This window comes from Brachycentrus maculatus, unplaced genomic scaffold, assembly GCF_059751285.1.
Source record: "Brachycentrus maculatus isolate JH-2025_06_01 unplaced genomic scaffold, ASM5975128v1 h1tg000180l, whole genome shotgun sequence".
In the NCBI taxonomy this organism is placed as follows: Eukaryota; Metazoa; Arthropoda; class Insecta; order Trichoptera; family Brachycentridae; genus Brachycentrus; species Brachycentrus maculatus.
In genome coordinates, this window is record NW_028280931.1 from 2,547,594 (window position 1) to 2,570,067 (window position 22,474).

The 22,474-nt window shown below is 32.6% G+C and overlaps 2 protein-coding genes across 2 annotated transcripts; one reads left to right on the forward strand and one right to left on the reverse strand.

Annotated features, from left to right (window-relative positions):
* The first annotated feature begins 944 nt into the window (after positions 1-944).
* Positions 945-13,644, forward strand: LOC148308016 (differentially expressed in FDCP 6-like). The gene is made up of 9 exons (XM_088262513.1): positions 945-1,317; positions 3,697-3,885; positions 5,465-5,605; positions 6,467-6,706; positions 8,730-8,959; positions 10,846-11,181; positions 11,946-12,082; positions 12,728-12,852; positions 12,982-13,644. The coding sequence occupies exons 1-9, from the start codon at positions 1,219-1,221 to the stop codon at positions 13,153-13,155; spliced, it is 1,671 nt and encodes a 556-aa protein (XP_088118639.1). The 5' UTR covers positions 945-1,218; the 3' UTR covers positions 13,156-13,644.
* An 833-nt stretch (positions 13,645-14,477) lies between these two features.
* Positions 14,478-22,474, reverse strand: LOC148308017 (dynein regulatory complex subunit 10-like). Its single transcript, XM_088262477.1, has 10 exons — positions 22,304-22,474; positions 21,424-21,686; positions 20,693-20,800; positions 19,831-19,851; positions 19,575-19,740; positions 18,633-18,768; positions 18,124-18,273; positions 17,697-17,826; positions 14,875-15,045; positions 14,478-14,683 (listed from the first exon to the last, which is right to left on the reverse strand). The coding sequence occupies exons 1-10, from the start codon at positions 22,395-22,397 to the stop codon at positions 14,660-14,662; spliced, it is 1,263 nt and encodes a 420-aa protein (XP_088118603.1). The 5' UTR covers positions 22,398-22,474; the 3' UTR covers positions 14,478-14,659.

The following is a 22,474-nucleotide window of genomic DNA, read 5'->3' on the forward strand; positions in this document are numbered from 1 at the left end:
AGGGCTAGGAAACCTGCGGTCCTAAAACCGTATTCTGCCTCTTGTTTTCTCTGATACGGCGCTTTGACTTATACCAACTCGGAATATAGAATATGCATAAAAAATAAGGCTCTTCTTTGACCTATTTATGCTATCGTGTCGTTGAAATGCACTGTACCTGCTACAGCAAGGAAAACTCGTACAAAATAATAGATTACTAGCAAATTATTACTTAACATATATGGTATAAGTACCTATGTCTGAATTTATATGTTGTATTATAAAAACATTCGAGAATTGTTGAAGGTTGTATGTATTGTACTGTTATTGGAATGCAGGATATTTGTGCATATGTTGTTTATTTGCCAGTTATCATATCAAGTCCTGACTCACCCTTGATTGCATCAAGACGGAGAACGAGTTTCATACTATAAATTGCATACCTGTCAAAACAAACATATCCGTAGGTAGGTTCATGTAGAAAGAACCCATATAGAAAAACAATGCATGAAAAAACTCAATCAAACATATGTACCCAGTGAGTGCGGGATATGATAAATGAGATTTTATATATATATATATATATATATATATATATATATATATATATATATATATATATATATATATATATATAAGAAAATATATGTGGCGAATGTGAGCGAGAAAACAGAACGTGGACGACCGAAAAAGACTGAAAGAACCTAAAATCTGGTGGGCTCAAAAGTCTGCGTAATCGGAGGGCATGTATGACTAGATTTATGGATGGACACTAACCACGGGAACACAACCCGTCACTTGCATCGTGTTATTTTGAAATCGCGTAGTGAGGGAGTGCAGTGCAATGTTCTCACCGGCGCGACGCGGCGCTACAATACATAATAATTACCGCGTCATAATAAGTTCAAATGCTCAAATTCGTGATTCATCTCGAACGGTTAGTGATTTCACTACCATATTTATACAGTCAGTCGCGTCGTGTGTTGCGTCGACGGTCGCGTTTAATCTCACTTTCGATAAGAGCCAGAAGTACACGCAATCGACTTGTCGGGATCAAGTGGTATTTCCTTTTGCGGCAGAAATGCAATAACGGGCTGTGGGCGGCCACAGATCGCACTCGACCACTCGAGAGCATACAAATTAGTTAGTCTTTGCTCGAGAGCTCGGGCCCTACGTTGGCGGGAGTCGCTCTCGAACCATGCGCGTGTCTCGTTCGCCAAAATAACAACCACCGACGAAATGGCTGTTATCTTGCAAAATGTGACCAACAGCATCTGGCACGCCTTCTCCGCGCTGCGGCAGGACGCTTCGGAGACTGTGCATAAATCAAAACTGAAGGTAAACTTATGTGAATTTCTTTCGCAATGAGCGCATTTTTTTGCGCACACCGTGTTATCATCTGTGCAGTTTTTTGCGATTATCTTTGGTGTTTAAATGAGAAAATAAAAATTGAGTTAAACATCGTTTTAGCAAGGTTTTAAAGTGACTTTATCAAAATTGTGAAACATATTTTTCATTCATAAATTTGCTTGAATTCGCGTTTTATTAAACGTAATATAATGTATTGAGCAATAATATATTGACGTATTCGCTCCATAAAAATAAAAGTAGGTGGTATATGTACGCTTTAAACATGTTTGGTACGTATTTCTTCTTTCTCTTATACCAATTGTGAATATTGTAGTGCACTGGGTTGATACAGTCTTATCTTGATAGTAAGTTACATAATGACTGTCATGATTTTGAGAACATAAACAGAGATCTTCTGTATGTAGCAAAATGTACTAATAAATATTTTAAACAGGTTGAGAAAAAATTAAATTAATTAATTTGACTTAATAAAATCCTCTTTTTTGACCCCTGTCCTTATCAAAATGGTGCATAGGGTACCGCGTACCGCATAAGATGATGCGGTGTTAACTTGATCCTTAATCATAAAAAGGCAAGGTGATCAGTCCTGCGTTTCAGATTCTTGGATTTAAAGTGAATATTTGATGGAATACAGATGACGAAAGTTAAGGAGCTCAGGGTGAAGGGCATTGCTTCTAAAAGAGAAAGAAAATGAAAGATAAATAGCAGGTAGGAAAAGAAGAATGGGAGTAATGGCTACGGCACTCGGAGTTGCATACCCGTACTAGTACTATCGTGTGTAAGTTGTCCGAGTTCCCTGAGGAAATTTAATGACTCGAAAAGATGACTAATCGCTCACTCATAACAACATTCTTATCATCACGAGAAACCACAAAAAGTATAACTGATTTAAATGAAAAAAATAAAAAAATAAAAAAACAAAATTATTTAAACACACTTAACATAATATTGCGTTTAAATTATTTAACATATTATATTATGGTTGTAAAAATATCGATTTATTAACTAAAAAGTGTAAAAAAAATTAAGTATAAAAAAAATACCTTTTATTACTCGCTTAATTTATTACATTTTTTTAAATCTCCTTCTTCTTACCCTTATCCGTACCAGTGGTGCGTAGGGCACTGTATCAATACAATGTTAAGTTGATAGTTAATTATACGAAGGAAAGGTGATTAGTCTTACACTTCAGGTACCAGTCCAGGGTAATATTAAATAAATATTGAAGTGAAAAAACACTTAAATAATAATAATACCATAAAATAATTTTAAAAGAAGGAATATCAATAGTTAAACAGATATATGATAATAACATAATATAATTAATGATTCGTCATGATGTCTTAACATAGAAGAAGCATATTTTTAAACTAAAGTATTATGGAAGTCTGGGTATTGGGTGACTGATCACTTTGTAGGCTATATAATGGTGACAATTATGCCCAATTTGAACATCCATAGTGTCGCAATTCTTGGATGTGGTGCTTTAGATGGCATCGCCATCTGTTGAGAACTTTGTAAATAGGGTTGCCCTGTCTGACGATAGAATTCTTTCGAATTAATTTTCATGCAAATCTTATATCGGTATTTAATTAATCATGAATATTATATCGATATTTAATCAATCGTGCTTTTCAAATTTTTCGTGATAAAAGATAAAAATTATTACTAATGTTTTCAAAGTCCCTATCACTGTCAGCGGGACAAGTAAGTTAATACTAAGTAGTGAATACAATAAACCACCATGTACTAATAGCCAGGGTGACAGCGGCAGGAAGGTTAGGGGACCCCAGACCCATTAGGAAACCATCAACACTAACAGGCCAACTTCCCGCGCTTTATATTCTCCCCCAAACCTCAAGTCCTAAGGAGGAACACCAAGCAAACAAACAATTGATTTTCACCTATTAAAACTAATTTACTAATTAGCAATCACGCCGCTTCTCAGCAGGGGTAGGCAGGGAGAATAGAACGCCACGCCAATCCGTCTTTGCAAACAATCTTCGCTCTTTCATACATATACACCGATTACTCCGATTCCTGACCTGGTCACTTTCAAGTATTTGAAATACTTGATCATGCCAAGTTTTTCTCCGTCTTCCTCTACTTCTATTACCAGCCACATTCGCCTAATAAATTTGTTTAACTATCCTTCCTTCACTCATTCGATTCAAACCATCTCAATCCTCCTTCTTTAATTTTATCGATAATGCTTATCTCAGCCTTACATTTTTTTTTATCACAATTCGAAAATCTATCCTACAACTTTTTACCTATTAGGAGATACTTGAAATATGAGTTATAACAAAATAATAAATTAATGCGTGTGTGTATGTTTTTTTTTAGGTTTTGACTGCGAATATCGGAACGTTATTGGATTTGTATGGAGTAGAAAGAGGTTTGGATCATTACCGTTCGACATTGGAATTGAGTTTCCAACATTTCCAATACTATTTGCAACAAGAAGTGTTTTCACAACTCTCCGAGAAGCTGAGTCTTTCAGAACAGAGAAGTTTCGAGGAAAAAATTGAAGAGGTAAATATTTATAATACTACTAATACTATACCTGATTGCGGTCAGTGAAAATGCCGATCAAAATAATAATTAAATTTATTGTACTGACAGAGATTTCGCCGACACCGGGAGTCATTAATAAACCGGATCGCCTATCATATGCATTCCCGGAATTATTTTTAAATCGTGCAAAAAAAATCAAAAGTCCATAATATTTTTCATCGTTCTTCATTTACGTTTTTCGAAATATATTTAGATCCATCTAAATGGATCTAAATAAAGTTATTAGATGGATGTTTGGAAACAGCGCACAATATAATATATTGTACATATCGCGCACTCCTTTCAAGAACGTCATAAATCAAAATACTTGATTTCTCAGGAGAACGTTTTTAAAGTTTAAAAATATAATACAATGTATTAAAAAATATATATCAAGCCACTTTTTGAACTTTTTACTGTGCAACAGATCTTTTTAGATAAAATCTGAAGTTTTTTTCTCCATTTGAAAAATATGTAGTATATTTAAAAAAATAACTAAACAATACATTTTATTCAAAATGCAAAAACAACACTTTCTGCCCTGTAGCGGGTAAATATTAAGTTTAAAATATGCCTCTTTTGTTGGGATATAGTACATTTTCTGGGCATTCCGAAAACACGCACAATTTAAAATTGACGATTTTCGATTTATGACGTTCTTGAAAGGAGTGAGCGATATGTATTATGTATTTGAAAATTCATAATAATCTACGTTTACCAGTGAAAGTTCCCCGTGAATTTTCTATAGAAAAATTATAAAACTTATATTGTCTATTGATGTTATGTCAAATTGACAATTGACAGTTACGGCGTATTGGTTAAAAAATACTTTTGTTAGCTTCTTAAAAATATAAACGAACGCAATATTGCGACACAGTAGGATAGGTTTTATTGAATACTTCCATGATTGACTTCAAATATACGTACTTTTTCTTTAAAGTCCATATTTACGCAAAGAAAATCTATACATGTTACATATCGCTCACTCCTTTCAAGAACGTCATAAATCAAAAATCGTCAATTTTCAGTTGTGCATGTTTTCGGAATGCCCAGAAAATGTACTGTATCCCAGCAAAAGAGGCATATTTTTAACTTAATATTTACCCGTTATAGGGCAGAAAGTGTTGTTTTTGCATTTTGAAGAAAAGGTATTGTTTAATAATTTTTTTAAATATACGAAATATTTTTCAAATGGAGAAAAAACCTTCAGGTTTTATCTAAAAAGATCTGTTGCACAGTAAAAAATTCAACAATTGGCTTGATATTTATTTTTAATACATTGTATTATATTTATAAACTTTAAAAACGTTCTCCTAAAAAATCAAGTATTTTGATTTATGACGTTCTTGAAAGGAGTGAGCGATATGCTGAAACTTAATTTGATGGGACAAATGGAGCCGAGAAATTGCAACAAAAGTAAATGTTTTGAATAAGCGGGAAATTTGTTGCATCACAAATTCCCTTCTCATTCAATTCTTTCGACCCAGAAAAATATAAGTATTTTAAATTTACTTTATAAGTTATTTTTAATTAATATTTGAATCTATTTTCAATGCAGGTATCCTGGTTGATTTGCCGTAAACACTATCTTCAAAGAGAGAACTCAATTTTCCCAAAGACTTGTGTTTACCAGCTTTTTAGAATTTTCTGCCTTCTTGGAGATCTGGTGCCTGATGATAAAAACGATGGCGATTTTCAGGTATATAAAAAGAACTTAACTGGTCAAATTTTAAACTAAAATAAATTGAAAATCATGTTTTCAAGTGTTTCTCGAGTATGTGAACATAATCCAGGATTCAGACCTCACATACAAGTGGAAAGATTCTCTGCTTAATAAAAGCTTTCCTCATCCCACTATAGATGGCTATTGTGAACTCGCGCATACTATGCTACAAGTTTGATTAATATATGTAGAAGTTTTGAAAATTTTAATATTGTGTATTTTTTTTACTATTGTGATATTAAAATATTTAAGTGTATAATAAGAACTCATATGGTAGAGACTGACCGGAGCCATTTCATCATAATGTAACACGTTACTATGCGAGCATTCGTATAGTCAGTACAGTGAGCCGAGCTGCTCGTCGTTTGTTCCGAATGCTTCATCCGAAGTCGGATGCAATTTTAGGTCATTACCAGGGTTGCCAATCTGTGGGAAATTCCCCAAACTGTGGGGAATATTTTTTTCTTCATCTGGAGTAAGCTGTAATTTATTAAAATCACAGAACCAAGAATCACGTCTTCTTCATCCGACATTTTAAATACGAATGCAAAGATTCATACAGATTTTGGGTTATTGATTCCATACATATTTAATACAGATTTCTAGACTGTAATTCAGATTTTTTGGTTTGGCATATGGCAGCACTGAGCACAAGGCCACAAGCGAACAGTTGTGTTCTAAACGAGCAGTGATCGCGGTCAGTCAGCAATGCCGTAACGTCGTAACGTAACATGCTCGCCGCGAGTGATGTTATGACGTTACGTTACAACGAAATGCTCTGGTCAGTCTTAACCAATACATTTATCTTTTTTTTTTAAAAAATAATTTTTTCTTCAGGTAACGATAGAAGCATCTGAGGCAGGAATAGTAGCGGAGCAATTGGCTAGTTCTCTCGGTCTGCCCTGGAACATTGACAGTTGGGAAGCTTTGTGTAGTTCAATCGAAGTCTTCCAACTCGAGACCTTCATATGCGTACTGGAATCTAAATACTGCGGTGACGGGTCTGTAGATGAAGCGCCAATAGTCGAAGCCGTCGATGAAATATATCAAACATTCATCAAAGACGTTATTAAAAAGGTAGGAAATGCATTCATATTTGCACATGTGTTTTTTGAGTTTGGTATGGCATTCGTCATAAAAAGTCAAGTCATAAAAATAGCATTGGATTTCTGTATCTGGTTTACTTAGTGACTTATACAAAATAGAAGTGATATGGCCAGATGTTTAATCCTGTATCACCGAAATAAAATGACTCATTTTAAACGAAGTACATTTGTTATGAAGTATATTGAAGTATATTATAACAACCGATTTAATCCATCTACTATCACGCTGCTTCTGCGCAGAGGGAGAGAGAATAGAATGCCATAGCTTTCTGCCTTTGCAAACATTCTTCGCCTCTTTCACATTCATGCATCTCCTTATAATATATCTTCTTTCTTCTAACCCTTATCCGCACCCAATGGTGCATAGGGCTTTGCATCGCAGTATTATCTTGATCGTTAATTGCATGAAAGCAAGGTAATCAGCCCTGCGCTTCTTGTACCAGTCTAGAGTGATATTAAATAAATATTAGAGTGAAAATCGGCCATATTTATTTTGACCCCCCTGGGAATCGAACCCGGGACCTCCAGCACGGTAGCCGAACGCGCTGACCACTGCATTACAGAGGTGGTGGGTCTCATATATACCCACCAATTATTCCGACTCCCGGTCTGACTACTTTCAAGTACTTGAAATACTTGCTAGAAAATCCTAGCATTAAGTGGTTAAATAAAAAATCAAACACTAGATACAATTCATGAAATATTACACAGGTAAATACAGATTAATAATCAAAAAGAAAGATTTTTCGACACATGGATCATATCAATACGTCATTAGGCGCGTTTAGTATTTCGAGGGTCAATATCACTGGCTGCCTCGTTTGCAGAATATGTCGGGATCATGTTGATTGATCAAAATATGTTTTTTAAAATATTAAATAGAATATGTTACAAAAAAATATCCGGTGACATCTAATGTTGAGAACCTTTGATTTGCAAAGAAAATAAAAAGGGTCATAAATAGGTATTTTGTTTGAAAAAATTATCTGGTACATTTTTCATGACATTTTTATTGAGAAATGTAATAAAAAAAATCTTAGTACTGTATATTTTCCTTAGTTTTTGTATAACAACCCAAAAGTAGGGCGGTTTGATTTATTCAAATTTATCAGTGCGTAATACTGATTTCATTAATACTTCGCTCACTCCTTTCAAGAATGCCATAAATCAAAAATCGTCAATTTTCTGTTGTGCATGTTTTCGAAACGCCTAGAAAATGTACTATATCCCAGCAAAAGCGGCATATTTTTAACTTAATATTTACCCGCTACAGGGCAGAAAGTGATGTTTTTGCATTTTGAATAAAATGTATTGTTTAATTATTTTTTTTAATATACTAAATAATTTTTCAAATGGAGAAAAAACCTTCAGGTTTTACCTAAAATCTGTTGCACAGTAAAAAATTCAATAATTGGCTTGATAGTTATTTTTTATAAATTGTATTATATTTTTAAGCTTTAAAAACGTCCTCCTGAAAAATCAAGTTTTTTGATTTATGACGTTCTTGAAAGGAGTGAGCGACATCTTATATTATATTCTAGAGATTGTTGAATGCTTACTTATAAATATATATATATATATATATATATATATATATATATATATATATATATATATATATATATATATATATATATATATATATATATATATATATATATATATATATGTATATATGTATATATGTATATATATATATATGTATATATGTATATATATATATATATATATATATATATATATATATATATATATATATATATATATATATATATATATATATATATATATATATATATATATATATATATATATATATATATATATATATATATATATATATATGTAAATTTTAAAGTGTGTCAAAATAATAAAGATTTGAACTAGATGAGGGTATGACCAAGGAGTTGAGGACGATGGTAATTTATTTTTTGTAAATTTTGTTTGAATGTCAAATTTTGACTAATGTTGTCAACGCTTATTCTATGTCCCAGGGTTATTTATTTAAACGGGGTTACCTGCTCCCCACCTTAAGAGAATACTGGTTTGTGCTACAACCTTGCGAGTTGACCTACTACAAGAGCCCCTCCGAGAAGATGCTGTGCGGCTCCATAGCGCTCACCCCCAACTGCCTGGTGGAGCCCGTCATTGGAACAACTAAACCACTCAAATTGCATTTATGTACTACAGAAAGGTCTTTTGAATTAGCAACACAGGATTACAAGTAAGCTATACTTTTTATTATTCTCTAACCCTTATTCGCATCTAATGGTGCATAGGGCACTGCATCATATGGAAGCAGTGTTGTCTTGATCATTAAACACACAAGCGAAAGTTGATCAACACAATCATTTTAATAAAATCAGTAATCTCTCGCTGTTTTCTTCTAAAATATGTTTTTGAAAAATCTTCCTCTTACACTCTCATCCGCACCCGATGGTGCATAGGGCACTGCCTCATATGAAAGCAGTGTTATCTTGGTCGTTTACACATGAAGGAAAGGTGATCAGCTCTCCGCTTCAGGTACCAGTCCAGGTTATTAAATAAATATGTATTAGTGTGAAAAATTGTTTTTACTCTACCCCCCCCCCTTGAGAATTGAACTTGGGACCTCTGGCACATGTGTTAACCACTGCACTATAAAGGCGAGTAAACTGTAAGTAATGTTAATGCTATGTTTTATCGTAAGTAAACTCAAGATTTTACTGATAGACAAATTCTCCACGTTTTTATGCTTTCTTTCTTTTAAGAAATACATATAAGTTTGACAGATGGTTTAATTGCTATTTTTATTTTATTTATTAATAACTCAACACACATGATGGATACCAATGCCAATCATGGAATGGTAAATGTTACATAGTGTATTACTGAATCTTTAAACGTAGCCAATGACAGGCTCCTTAAATATTCAGAATTCTATATTTTCATCTCAATTGACTTCTTCATCTATGTTGTGATATCAATAAAATCACAACATAGATGAAGAAGTGAAAATGATATAAAAAGCTATTAAATGAACTAAACCCAGAATTTGTGAACAATTGTTTGGACGTACTTAAAATATTGCTATTTTTAATTTTAATTTTCATAATTTTGAAATTAAACAAAAATAAACGCTTACCTCTCTCAAATTTGTATTGGTATTCTTATGTGATAGATAGAAAATAGCACATTGTCACAAGACTTATTGTTATATGGAAGTACATAATACATAATAAGCAATTTGGTGAGAATTTGTCCCGTGTCAGGGAGGTCAAGTTGTGTAATGTATTGCGTCAATGAGTCAGGGCTGTAAAAAACATAAACTACTTCAAGCTGAAATGACTTTTATAATGTTTAATTATCAACCTTTTTAAAGAGATATTTCTTGATGAAAGAAATTCCATTGTAATGTATTTAGGTACTATCGAAGCATGTTTGGCTATCGTGCTGAAATTCCCGCCTTCGATTTACCGGGGAGTTATAATAAATAAATGTGATTTTTATATTTATATTTATTTAATATCACCCTTGATTCGTACAAGAAGCGCATGACTGGTCACCTTGCCTTCATGCGATTTATGGTCAAAATTACACTGTGTCGATGCGATGCAGTACTTTATGCACGATTGGGTGCAGATAAGGGTGAGAAAAAGAAAAGATGTCAAATAATTAATGTAATTTACAATGTTAATACAAGTTTATACAGCATCAATCCAATAAAATATATCTTTGGCACGATTTAAGTGCAGATTGGGTATGGGCGACCAAATAAAAGAACCTAATTAAATAACAACTTCCTTAGCCACCCTACCCTACCTAAGGGCAAAATATAAATAACAATAAACCCATAATTAACAACATGGCAAGCCTTTCTCTATTGTCTATGTTCCCACATAGATTAAAATAAGAGACAACTCCTGCCCCCTCTTCATCCTTCAGCGCCTCAAGGACACAACCCTAAAATTTAGACTTAGCTTCACGTACTGTGTTAAAAATGATGCAGAATACATTAAACATGTGTCACAATAGATTTTAAGAAATAGTGATATTTACCAAGTAAAACTTTAATTAAAAAAAGTTTAAATTCTTGTTATAAAGCTGCTGTATTTAATTTTTTGCTTTAAGGAGCCGTTTACAATGGCTGTCGGCTTTGCAGCTGGCAATCGACCATTCCTGCGGGAAACTGGGTTACCAGAGGGGGCAAAAGGAAAAGCGGTGTAAAGAGAAGAGGAGAAAGAACGATTACATACAAGAAATGTACATGACCAAGAAGCTGCTGCAGGAAGAGGTGAAGGCGAGGGTCCTCGCAGAAACTCAAGCCCACGAGTTGGCGTTAATAGCCGAAGAAGACGGAAAGAAAATACTGAAGATGCAGGACGCACAGCAGGAGTTGGAGCGATTACTCGCTGAAGAAACTCAAGCCAAGCAGGATGAGGAGATCGTGAGAGCATTACAAGCAAGGTGTATATTATTTCACTGATTTTTACCTATAAGAAATAGAATATTAGAATTATTGATAAAATTAAATTAAAGAAAGGGATGTTGAGATGGTTCGGATATGTGGAACGAATGATAAATTTCGATAGTGATACCAACAAGGTATTCATATTACCAAGTTGCATTATCGGGTTCTGGGAAAATTACTGTCCTCTATCATGCCTTTGGCGTGTTGTTAGCTGTCGAGGTGAACGACTGCAAAAAAACAAATTTATGAAGCCAATGTAGTAGGAAATAGGAGCATGAAAGAAGACCGAAGAAAATTTAGCATAATCAAATATGTTAAATACTTGAAAGCGGTCATTACAGGAGTCGGAATAATCGGTGGGTATGTATGAGAAGATGCATGAATGTAGAAAAGGTGAGAAATGCTTGCAAAAACAGAGTGGTGTGGCATTCTTTTCTCTCTGCCTACCAATGTAGAGGAAGCGGAGTTGTTGTAAGTCAGTTAATAAATAGAATATTGTTTCAAAAAATTTAAAGAAATGTAGTAAAAAAATTAAATTTTATGGATATATTTACTAAACATTTTGTACAGAAGAAAAACAGTATCTCTTTTGTATAAAATTGAAAAGAAAATTCAATAGAATCACATTTATAAAAATAAACCCCTGGGGAGTGAGTGGTGAGATAAACCTCTGATTGTACAAGAATGTGTGCACATACTCTCCGTGAAGTGAAAGAACTATGATTATATCATTTAAAAAAAACAAAAAAATTAATTTCAGGGTCTTAACAGAGGAATGGGAAAAAAGAGAAGAATTAGAAAGGCTCCAAGAAGAACAGAGACAAATGCTGGCCACCGAAACACTTAAACGAAAACAATTTGAAGATATTCAAAAGGCGAAAGAGATTCAATTAAAAGGCAAGTAAATATTTCCCTCACTATAAAAAAAAAGTACAGTGCCTTTAAAATTTTAATTTGCTTATGAAATTTATGTGAAGATAGTCTTCAAATTCAAGCACCTAACAATGTTTGCTCAAATGACAGAATGCTCAGGTGACAGTTTTGAAAAGTACCCATCTGATAAATTTGACTTTCAGTTTAGACAGTGCAAAAGATGGCGTCAAAATCAATGACAAAAAAAAAATCGCGTTAAGCGATATGGGGAGCCAATTGATTTCCTTTTCTAAAAGTGCTAAATTATGGCACATTTTATTATCTTAATAGTCAATATGTTTCTTTTCTAAAGCCATTGCGTTGCAAACTGATTTTTCACATTATCCTTTTGAAATTTTAAAAATTTACCTCCTTTTGACACTCCATACCAAATATAACAAAAACATTATAAAAATTCTTGATAGTTTCAATATTTTATGATATATGTTTGAAACATATACAAACCAGAAAATAAAGTTATATTTTTAGTGACTAACTCGAAAACATGGATTTCCAAGTTATCCAGTTGTAGTAATTACTCCACCACATGTGCATAGTTGTAATATTTAATGCGAGCGATATTAAATAAATAGTTTTACAGTGAATAATTGAGCTGTTTTATTTTTACAGAGGCTGAATATCGTCTAAAGCAATTGGAAGTAGAAAAACAGAGATTAGATAATGAATTAAAACTAGCTCGTAATAAAATAAAATTAAGCGAAAATTCCAAACAAATATTAGAAGAACACCTCATGGTAAGTGTGTTAAGAAAAAATACTTAGCGTTGTATTTATTTATAATAGTAGTAATAATTTTAGTAAGTAGTATATATTTTTTTGATATGTTTATTATTAGTATTATATTTGTTATTTTTTGTTATTTAGGTGATGTCTCCAACAAAAAAAGAAAATGAAGGGGTAAGAAGAGCCTTCTCCTTCATGCCTTCTACAAATAATAACAACGCTCCCCTTTTACAAGCGAGGGCTGCCACACTGAAGAGACATTCAAAAAAAGATAAAGGATTATTGTCTACTTGTAACACACAAACTGATACTTGACATTATTAGTTGAAATTATAGCGGTTTTTACGTATATAGAACACAATCCGTGATCCCAACTTTGGATTACGTTATTGTGTTGGTAATATCTGTTAAGTGATGCCTTTTCAATACTTATTTTATGTTTTTTTTAAGCTCAATACAGCATAGTATTTATCATCAAGGAGGCACTGTGAGAGTAATAGATCAAATTTACCATGTTATTAGAAATAAATGTAATGAGGATACCTCAATTATGAAATAATGTATTTATTTCAATACCATACTTTTTTAATAATATGAATCTCATTTTTAGCAATGGAGGTTATGAAATAAAACATAACTCAAGTTTTATCTACAGAACTTCAAAAAGTTATATTTTGTATAAAAAAACATTATTTTGTATAGAAATTTTATACCCATGATTTTGTGCCAAGCATTTTTGAAGATATTTAAAATATTGTATCAATATGTTAAAAATTACCATTAATAAATAAATACATATAGAATTATTTCTTTTGTTTTATTTCCACTTCACAAAAAAAAAACTCATAGCGAAGAAATGATGAAGGCAATTTGAGTATACTCTATGGTTAAAATCAATGAGTTCCATATTTGAATGGAGAGTGCATTGGCAATCTCAATATTGAATTATCAATAAAAAAAAAAGCAAAGAGAAAAATGTATGTGGATGACAGCTGGATGCAACGGATCGGATATTTCTTCTGATTCTAGCACATTTCTATTTGTCACTTTTATTTCTATTTGCCTCAGTGCAAATTTATTGGTGCGATAAACTTATCTGTATAATTGGTGGGGGCGGAAACGTCATTATTGTTAATACAAAAATCATTTAGACCAGTGATTCCCAAAGTGGTCTATATCGACCCCCAGGGGTCTATGACAACTTGCAAGGGGTCTATGTTTTAATTTGAATTTAAAATATAAATGTATAAAACCTAACATGTGTGGTTCAAAGTGAGTAACACTACATATACCGGCTGTCAAAAATACATTTGAAGTTAATGAATTTGATAAAAATCAATATCAGGTAAGGCAAGGGGTCTACGAGATAAAAGAGTTTGGGAACCTCTGATTTAGACCATTCCAAAATTTACAATGTTTAAAAAAAAGTTAGGGATATTTTTTACTGTTCTATAAAAAAACATTCTAAAATGGTTTCTCATTGTTGCCAACCGGATAGAGAGAAAATTTGTTTATAGGTTTAATGGTATATGATATAAGTGTGCTGGAAAGGGGAAGAAATGGGTTATACACATATGTAGATTTCCTGTTCTAGCTTATTACATATATGGAACACAAAGTCAATAAAAAAGTCTTAATTTAATAAACGTTATTTATTGCAAGTTAAACAAAATAATATAACGATGAAGCATCACAGATAATGATTTTTCAGATTTTGTGAATTTTTTTTAGCATTTAAAATGACCTTATTGTTAGTTGAATACGGTATGTATATGTGTATATTTGAATAACACAAGAATATAAACCGCTATTGGATAATTTATTTTCTTCCCTTCTTCTTTTTCTAAAAAATAAATTAAATGAAAATTTGAAAAAAGAAAAGTAGGTACTTAATTCATCATATGTTAATAATGGTAGTATGTTAATTCATCATATGTTAATAATGGTAATAATTATAGGTAGTCGTAAAAGTAACAGTTACCAATTACACATATTATCTCTAATTCAAAGTGATATTGTGTAAAAAATATATACCTTCTTTTTTGCCGCCTCGGCAGCAAGAATTTTTCTCCAGAAGCGTTGAATCACGCGAGCCGCGTAATTCCGGGCAAAGTTGTCCACCCGTATCGCGAGGTCCGCCTGATATTCCGCTTCCTTTTCAGCCATTAGTGGTTTGTAAATCAACTCTTGTTCATCGAATTGTCTCTAAAGATTTAAAATAGCAACAAAAGATGTCTTAAGGTGGAGACTGACCAGAACATTTCGTCGTAACGTAACACGTTACAATGCGAGCATTCGTATAGTCAGTACAGCGAGCAGAGCGCTCCATCCATAGTTTGAGATGCTCGCCGCGAGCGATGTTACAACGTTATGTTATGACGAAATGCTCCAATCAGTCTCCACCTTTACTGACAATGTTTTAATGCAAAAATGCACTCATCTTACAATAGAGTTGAAAAATTATTTTGTAGAACGGAATTATGGAAGGCTGGATATTCACAGTGCTTATGGGCATTAGCTGCTCATTTTACAGACGGTAACCTTTACAATTTTAACCATCATTGAACATCCATATTTTCTTAATTCTTGGGAGTTGTATATATGTACATATATTGTATTTTATAACCACTTTCATACGGCAGTTGGAACTGACCGGTAAAAATGCCATCTGTTAAGAAATTTATGAAGTAAATAGCTTTTTTCTCCAGACCTTGTTTTCGCACATTAAGGAAATGTTTGAAATATTTTTTCAATTCATCTAATTCACATTTTTTGTCAAGAAAAGGGAAATCAGTCGGCTAGGCCACTAGGAGAGCATTAATTAAGCTTGCTTTATATTACAAAGCACCAGTTTTCCATCGCCCATGATATCCAATGCTGACTATTTGTCAATAGTTCATGTCTGCACTTCGGGATACGGAGCTGACTCCATATGCTGGAGCATTTGGAGTCCATATTTGTGGACAAAGGGAGCGTATGTAGATTACTGAATTCCAATTAAACCAGATTTAAAAAAAATATATATTATTGTAACAACTTGCAAAGCGTCTATTTTAGATGCTTGTCTGCAGGTAGGATAGTAAGGATAGGGAAGGTTAATGTGAAAAATACATCACAAACACCCAGACCAATTGAAGATAAAACTTTCTTGAATTCATTTTGCAATTGGCGGGAATTGAACCCGCGACGCCAGTTTCGCAGTCGAGCGTCTAACCAACTACGCCACGGCGCCTGTGTTAATTTTCTTTATATAAAGTCTTTGATATAAAATTCATATTTAAAACTTTCAAGAATTTCATCAATATATTGGGTTGATGCAAAAGTAATGACCGTTTTTTATGATCCCAGGTAAAAAATTTTTTTTTCATAAATTATGAATAGTATCTTCTTTTTTTATGATTCCATTGTATAAATGATGCTTTCCCTCTACTTTCTATTCAGTTTTGGCCTGGCCAGAGTACAGTAATAACCCCTTGTATTTTTTCAAAATGTCGTTCGATAAAGTGCATTTACGTCATTGTTTACTTTATGAATTCCGTAAAGACAATACCGCGAGTGTGGCAACCAAAAACATTTGTGAAGTGTATGGAGCAGATGTCATCAAAGTTCGACAGGTACGAAGATGGTTTGCAAAATTCCGATCTGTAGATTTTTCACTCATTGATAAACCACGTACCGGGCGGCCATTGAAGTCTGATGACGACGAATTAAAAGTCATAATTGACACCAATCCACGTCTAACCATCAGGGAGATTGTGTCAATAATGGGAGTCAACCAAACAATCGCATTAAGACATTTGAAGCGTATGGAAATGGTTTCGCGGTACGACGTTTGGATACCTCATCAATTGTCGGCTGCCAATTTATTTTATCGTTTTTCAACGCGCGTTGCTTTGAGTGCGAGACAAAAACATGAACCTTTTTTGCATCGTTTGGTGACGGGAGATGAGAAATGGGTCGTGTACAACAACGTGACAAGAAAAGACATTGGACTATACCTGGACAAGCCCCATTAACAACTTCGAAGGCCGAAATCCATAAAAAAAGTTATACTTTGTGTTTGGTGGAATAATAAGGGTATTGTGTATTTTGAACTCTTGAAACACGATAAGACAAGTACAACAGAACGACATTGTCAGCAATTATCCAAATTGAACATGGTCCTTCAAAAGGATAGACCAGAATTGGTAAACAGAAAAGGGGCAGTGTTTCATCAAGACAACGCGCGACCACATGTGGCTATGATGACCCAACACAAGCTAAATGAGTTAAATTGGGATGTTATTAAGCATCCACTGTATTCTCCAGATCTTGCTCTTTCTGATTTTTATTTATTCCGATCACTGCAAAAAAATTTAAATGATGAAAAAAAAAAATTCAATAGAGCAGGTAAAAACATCCCTTACTTCATTTTTCGCATTAAAATCCACGGAATTTTATACTATTGGTATTAATAAGTTGATAGAAAGATGAGAGAAGGTTATAACAACTGATGGAAATTATATAATTTATTAAATAAATAATACACAAGAAAAAAATTTTTAAAAAAAATATATGTAAAAAACGGTCAAAACTTTTGCATCAACCCAATAGATATTCAGTAATAGGCAGAAGAACAATGTGAAACATTTTATGAAGAGATTACTTAAGCCAGCCAATGTCATGTCATAAGTTCTGTGAACATGCAGACTTCCATATTTCCTTGAAATAAGAAGATGCTTCATTTTATTTGAGACACCTGATATATCTCAATATACTCATATAGCCACATAAAAATCATATATTATTACATAGATATGTAACTCAATACCCATTTTTCACAAAAACTAATTTGTAACATAAAAAATCATACAAACTTGTAATTCCGCCAACTGATCCTTTTCATCTTCATAATTTTTGGTCAGAGCATCAAGCTCATTTTGTTTGTCGCCGATTTCCTGATCGTACTTACGAAGCCAATTTAATAACTGTGTTTCTACTTTGAACCTTTGGGATCAAAAACAAAACTTAACATATTTAAGTGTAAATAAAATTAGACTCTTTGCCATTTGTATTCTTCAATATTTTGGATACGTTTGCCGCACTGCGATATCAATCTGGAAAGGTTCATGGAGAATGGCAACGACCAGGTAGCTGAAAGATGCTGAAGATGGAGAGAGATATCAAACTAGAGGTTACTGGGAGGTCACAAGCAGAGCGTCTTGAGAAACATGACAAAGAAAAAGAATTGGTTTATCTTTAAAATATTTGAGATTTTAAACAAAATGAAAAATGTTACTTTACCTTTTAGCTCTCAAAGTTTTTTCGCTTTCTAAGTGCCGTTTTAGTATATCATCATATGTCTCCTTCACTTCACGTTCTTTTTCTACCAAAGTCTCGTAGTTTATTTTATGAACTTCTGTCTCTTTCATCATTTTTCTTTCCGAGTCTAATCTGCAAATGTATTTTTTTAAATGTTACTTTCCATGCACATCACACATTTAACTAACTATTGTAACCACACCGCTTTCCCACAGAAAAGAATAGTGAATAGAGTTGGAATAATCGCTAGGTATGTATGGGAGATACATGAATGTGGTAGATGCAAAGAACATTTGCAAAGATGCTTGAGCAATAAAAAAGAGTGGACTGGCGTTCTATACTCTCTGCAGACCCCTACGGAAAGCGGTGTGATGCTGTTAGTTAGTTTTATATAGACTATGATGGCAGCATGGCATATTAGATTGTGAACTTTATGTATTTAATAGGATAAAAAAGGGAATATATATTTTCTAAAATAAATCAGAACATACATTTTTTTCTTGATAACCGTCACACACTCATTCTTTAGAAGGTCTAGTTCTTCTCGGTGATGGTTGATAATGGCAGTTTTTTGTTTATAAATATGAAAGAAAGTTGTGTTTTCCTCTTTCAATTTCTTCGAAACCTCTACAAATTAATAGAGATGGTTATAAAATTAGAAAAAAAAAGTTATTAACCCTTTGAATGATGAGTTTTAAAAAAGCTTTTATTTTGAAAAAGGGCAGGTTTTTTCATTTCAAATATATGATATTAAGATATGTTCAGAACAAAGGAAATAATACCGACATTTGACAATAAAGTCCACTACACTCCATATACATAGAGCTACCCTGTGAGAATACATTTAACTACCCTCATAAAATAATGATGGGAAAATCAGTTTGAGCAATTTATTCACCATTTTATTACTCGTATGTGATACAGGCAAATCCGTCAAAGGGTTGAATTCTTTAGTAATGTAAAAAAGATATTTGTACATACCATACCTATCTTATACCTTTTACTAAAGGTCCTTAATATAAATTGAAGGGACCACATTTTTTTATTTAAATTTCATAAAGATGAAAAAAAAATTTGGCTCATTTTCTCAAGAATGTTTTGAAAGCAATTGGCGTTTCTCATAAATTAATTGATAAAAGCAGTGAATAAAATTGTCATGTTTGATAATATTTTTTCTTTTCAAACAAGCGTTCTTTTAATCATTTTTTTAAATTTTATATTGTAATTTTATTTCAAAAAGTTTTGTTTGAATGAAAAATTAATAAAGGGAACAGAAATTAGAATTATTTAAAAAAATTTGGCAACACAATTTTTTAAATAACTGAACTCTTACTGTAAATATTAATACAACAAACATGATATATAACCAATCCCGTAATTCAATTTTTTACGTTTCATACCATAGACTACAATAGTAGTATGTATATAATTACCATTTATTTTAGACTTAAGAACCTTGTTGGTTCTGCTTAAATTCCTTTGTACAATTTCTTTTTTAAGCTTTTCAACGGCAGACATGGTCAGTTTTTCTATCATTCTCGTCTTAAATCGTATTAACGAATCCAAAAAAAGCACTGCATCAGGAAGGCGAGTTTTTTCCTATGTATATGTTGCTTTAGTAAACAATTCAATAACAACACATTGAAGTAAATATTTGAGTAATAAGTGAAATAAAATAAAAAAGCATACCTTGTCAGAAATGTATCGGAACTTTGTGGATATGGAAACAAGAAAAATAATATTAATATTGTTTTTTCAATACAAAAATACCAGTAAACATACTTTAAGACCATATTAATTGCAAGGAAATATACATAGCTATATGTTCCAGATCTAAACAAGATCATCTTTAAAAAAAACGCTTTGTTTAGGTCTGGAACATATAGGAAAGTATATCCCCCCATATATCATCTTAATACAAATAAATACTGACATCTCAAAATTGATGAAGAAGAATACGGAACTCTTGATATTTGCAGCGTCTAAGACCTATCGTAGGGTGGTTTAAGTGACCACTTTATACATGTGTAACATTCAACATTCTACACATGATTGACAACCACACTACTCAAATTTCAAAAGTTGTATTCATCCTGTGATTGAAACTTTATTTATATGTGAGTTCTCACATATAAATACTTAACATGTAATAAAATTGGAACATTGTATACTTCTTCTCCTTTTAACCTTTATCCGCACCCAATGGTGCATAGGGTACTGCATTAAATAAAAACAGTGTTATCTGAAATGTTTAATACATGAAGGAAAGGTGACCAGCGCTTCAGGTACCAGTCCAGGGTAGTTCAAATAAACAATAAAATATAAAATAATTATTGCTTATTTTGACTCGCTGGGAATATCTTACGCATAAAATTTCACCCCCTACGCAGCACCGTAGCCAAATGTGGTAACCAGTACACTATGGAGGCGGACTAATGTTCATTTATGGTACTGTTGATTGATGAAAACATGGAAGATAAAGGAATTAGGATAAAGATGGAGTTTAGGGGAAGATGGAGAAGATCTAAGGATATATTTAAACAAGACAAACCCATTGAATTTCCTTTTGAATAATTGGTTGAAGTTCGGGATACTCCAAGAACACTTTAATCATTTGGGAAAGCTCAGGTAACATTTTAGTATCTGGCCGGTCAATGATCTGTTGGTAAAAAGAATCATAGCGATGATCCAGTTCCATAGAAAATAAGCCGAAACTCATTTTTGAGTTATATTACCCACTACCTGTTGTGCTCAGTCTGGTGAAATGGTAAAGGAAGAAAGAATAAAATAAAAATTTCTGCGTTTGAGAGTAAAAATATTTTAGCAGTTGTCAAAAAACATGCCGTCTGTCATTTTTTTTTATTTATTGGCAAAGCACCCGATTTTGGGTGATACCTGCCATACTAGTGATTTTACTTAAACAATTTTTTTAATGATTTTTTTTTTGGGGTCACAGGTTTATGATGCCGTCTGTCATGAACAATGTTTAGTATTGCTGTTAAAAAGTGGTTCTAAAAAAAACATGTTTTTACTTGTCACAGTATAGTGTTGCCTCGCATAATTGTTCACGGCAAACAGCGTGTTTCTTGACAGATGTGTCGATTAAATTTTATCGATTGTAGTGTTGTTTTGTAGATTTGAAACATGTTTATTGTTTCACAAGCATTGTGAAATTAAACATATTAGAAATGTGTGCTTTCTATTTTATTTATTTTCTATTTAACCAGACTGAGCAAGTGCAACTCGTGGCTGGGTACAGCTAATAGGAAATATGATACTTGCCTCCTGTATGTGCTCACTTGTTATTAAAGTGTAACCGTTATTTTCGTCTCCAGTTGAATCCACATTCAATTTTCCAGAACTAAAAATTTGCCTTAAAAACAGAAAATGTTCTCGTGACATCACATTCCGTATATCAAAATTGATTTCCTTTAATGTACACAAAAGCAAAAATACGGCTATTTCTGTTCTGGTTATAGCCTCAGTAAATATAGCTAATATTCTTTCATTTTGGATTTGAATCTCTATATCAATGGGGGCAAAACCTGAAAAACACACAATAATTAAACATTAAAAAAAACTCCATCCAGGCCAAATTCATCAATTGACAAATGCTATGATAATCTTTCTTTGTCTACAACAACAAGAAAAAGCATTTGTTCCATGACAATAAAGGTTGTTTTCACTTAATGGACTACAGGACACTGCATCATATCAACTCTTTAAACATTGATGTCATTGAATAAATATTTGCATGAAAAATCTCTAATTTTTATTATAAACAAATAATTATTCGGACCCTCATCTGCACCCAATAGTGCAAAGGGCACTTTAAGAAATTGAAATATTGTTACTTCATCATTGATCTTACAAAGCCAAGGTGATTGCGTTAAAATATAGCCTACAGTTCAATTTGTAATTATTTATATTTAAAACAATATTATTCTATGATATGAGCAGAGTAAGTTCACCATTGTACCTATTAGTTTTTATGACTTGCCTAAATGGAGACAGTATCTTTAAATTATATTATCTTTAGAAACATTTCATAGTGTAAGGTTAGGTTATTACTTTTGTCCATTAGGTAAGGTTATAGTATAACAGAGGTAAACTACTCAGGTACTTCTTAATACTAAGTAAAGTGATTATTTTATAAATCTACCTTTATCTCCAATTTCTGGCTTATTATATAAATTAATACTAGAGACTTTGTCTGATCCAAGTGAGATAGATGAACTATTTTCACTCTCCGCCATTGCTAAATTTTGTGATGAAGTAACAGCAAAGAAGACAGTGATTAAATATAACAGAAAATCAATAATAAAATAAAGAT

Coding starts and splice junctions, on each gene's coding strand:
- LOC148308016 (XM_088262513.1), top strand. CDS start 1,219: ATGGCTGTTATCTTGCAAAATGTGACCAACAGCATCTGGCACGCCTTC. Junction 5,606..6,466: donor AAAACGATGGCGATTTTCAG/GTATATAAAAAG, acceptor TTTTTTCTTCAG/GTAACGATAGAAGCATCTGA. Junction 11,182..11,945: donor GTGAGAGCATTACAAGCAAG/GTGTATATTATT, acceptor AATTAATTTCAG/GGTCTTAACAGAGGAATGGG.
- LOC148308017 (XM_088262477.1), bottom strand. CDS start 22,397: ATGGCGGAGAGTGAAAATAGTTCATCTATCTCACTTGGATCAGACAAA. Junction 18,769..19,574: donor TCTTAAGTCTAAAATAAATG/GTAATTATATAC, acceptor ATTAATTTGTAG/AGGTTTCGAAGAAATTGAAA. Junction 14,684..14,874: donor CCGAGGCGGCAAAAAAGAAG/GTATATATTTTT, acceptor TTTATTTTTTAG/AAAAAGAAGAAGGGAAGAAA.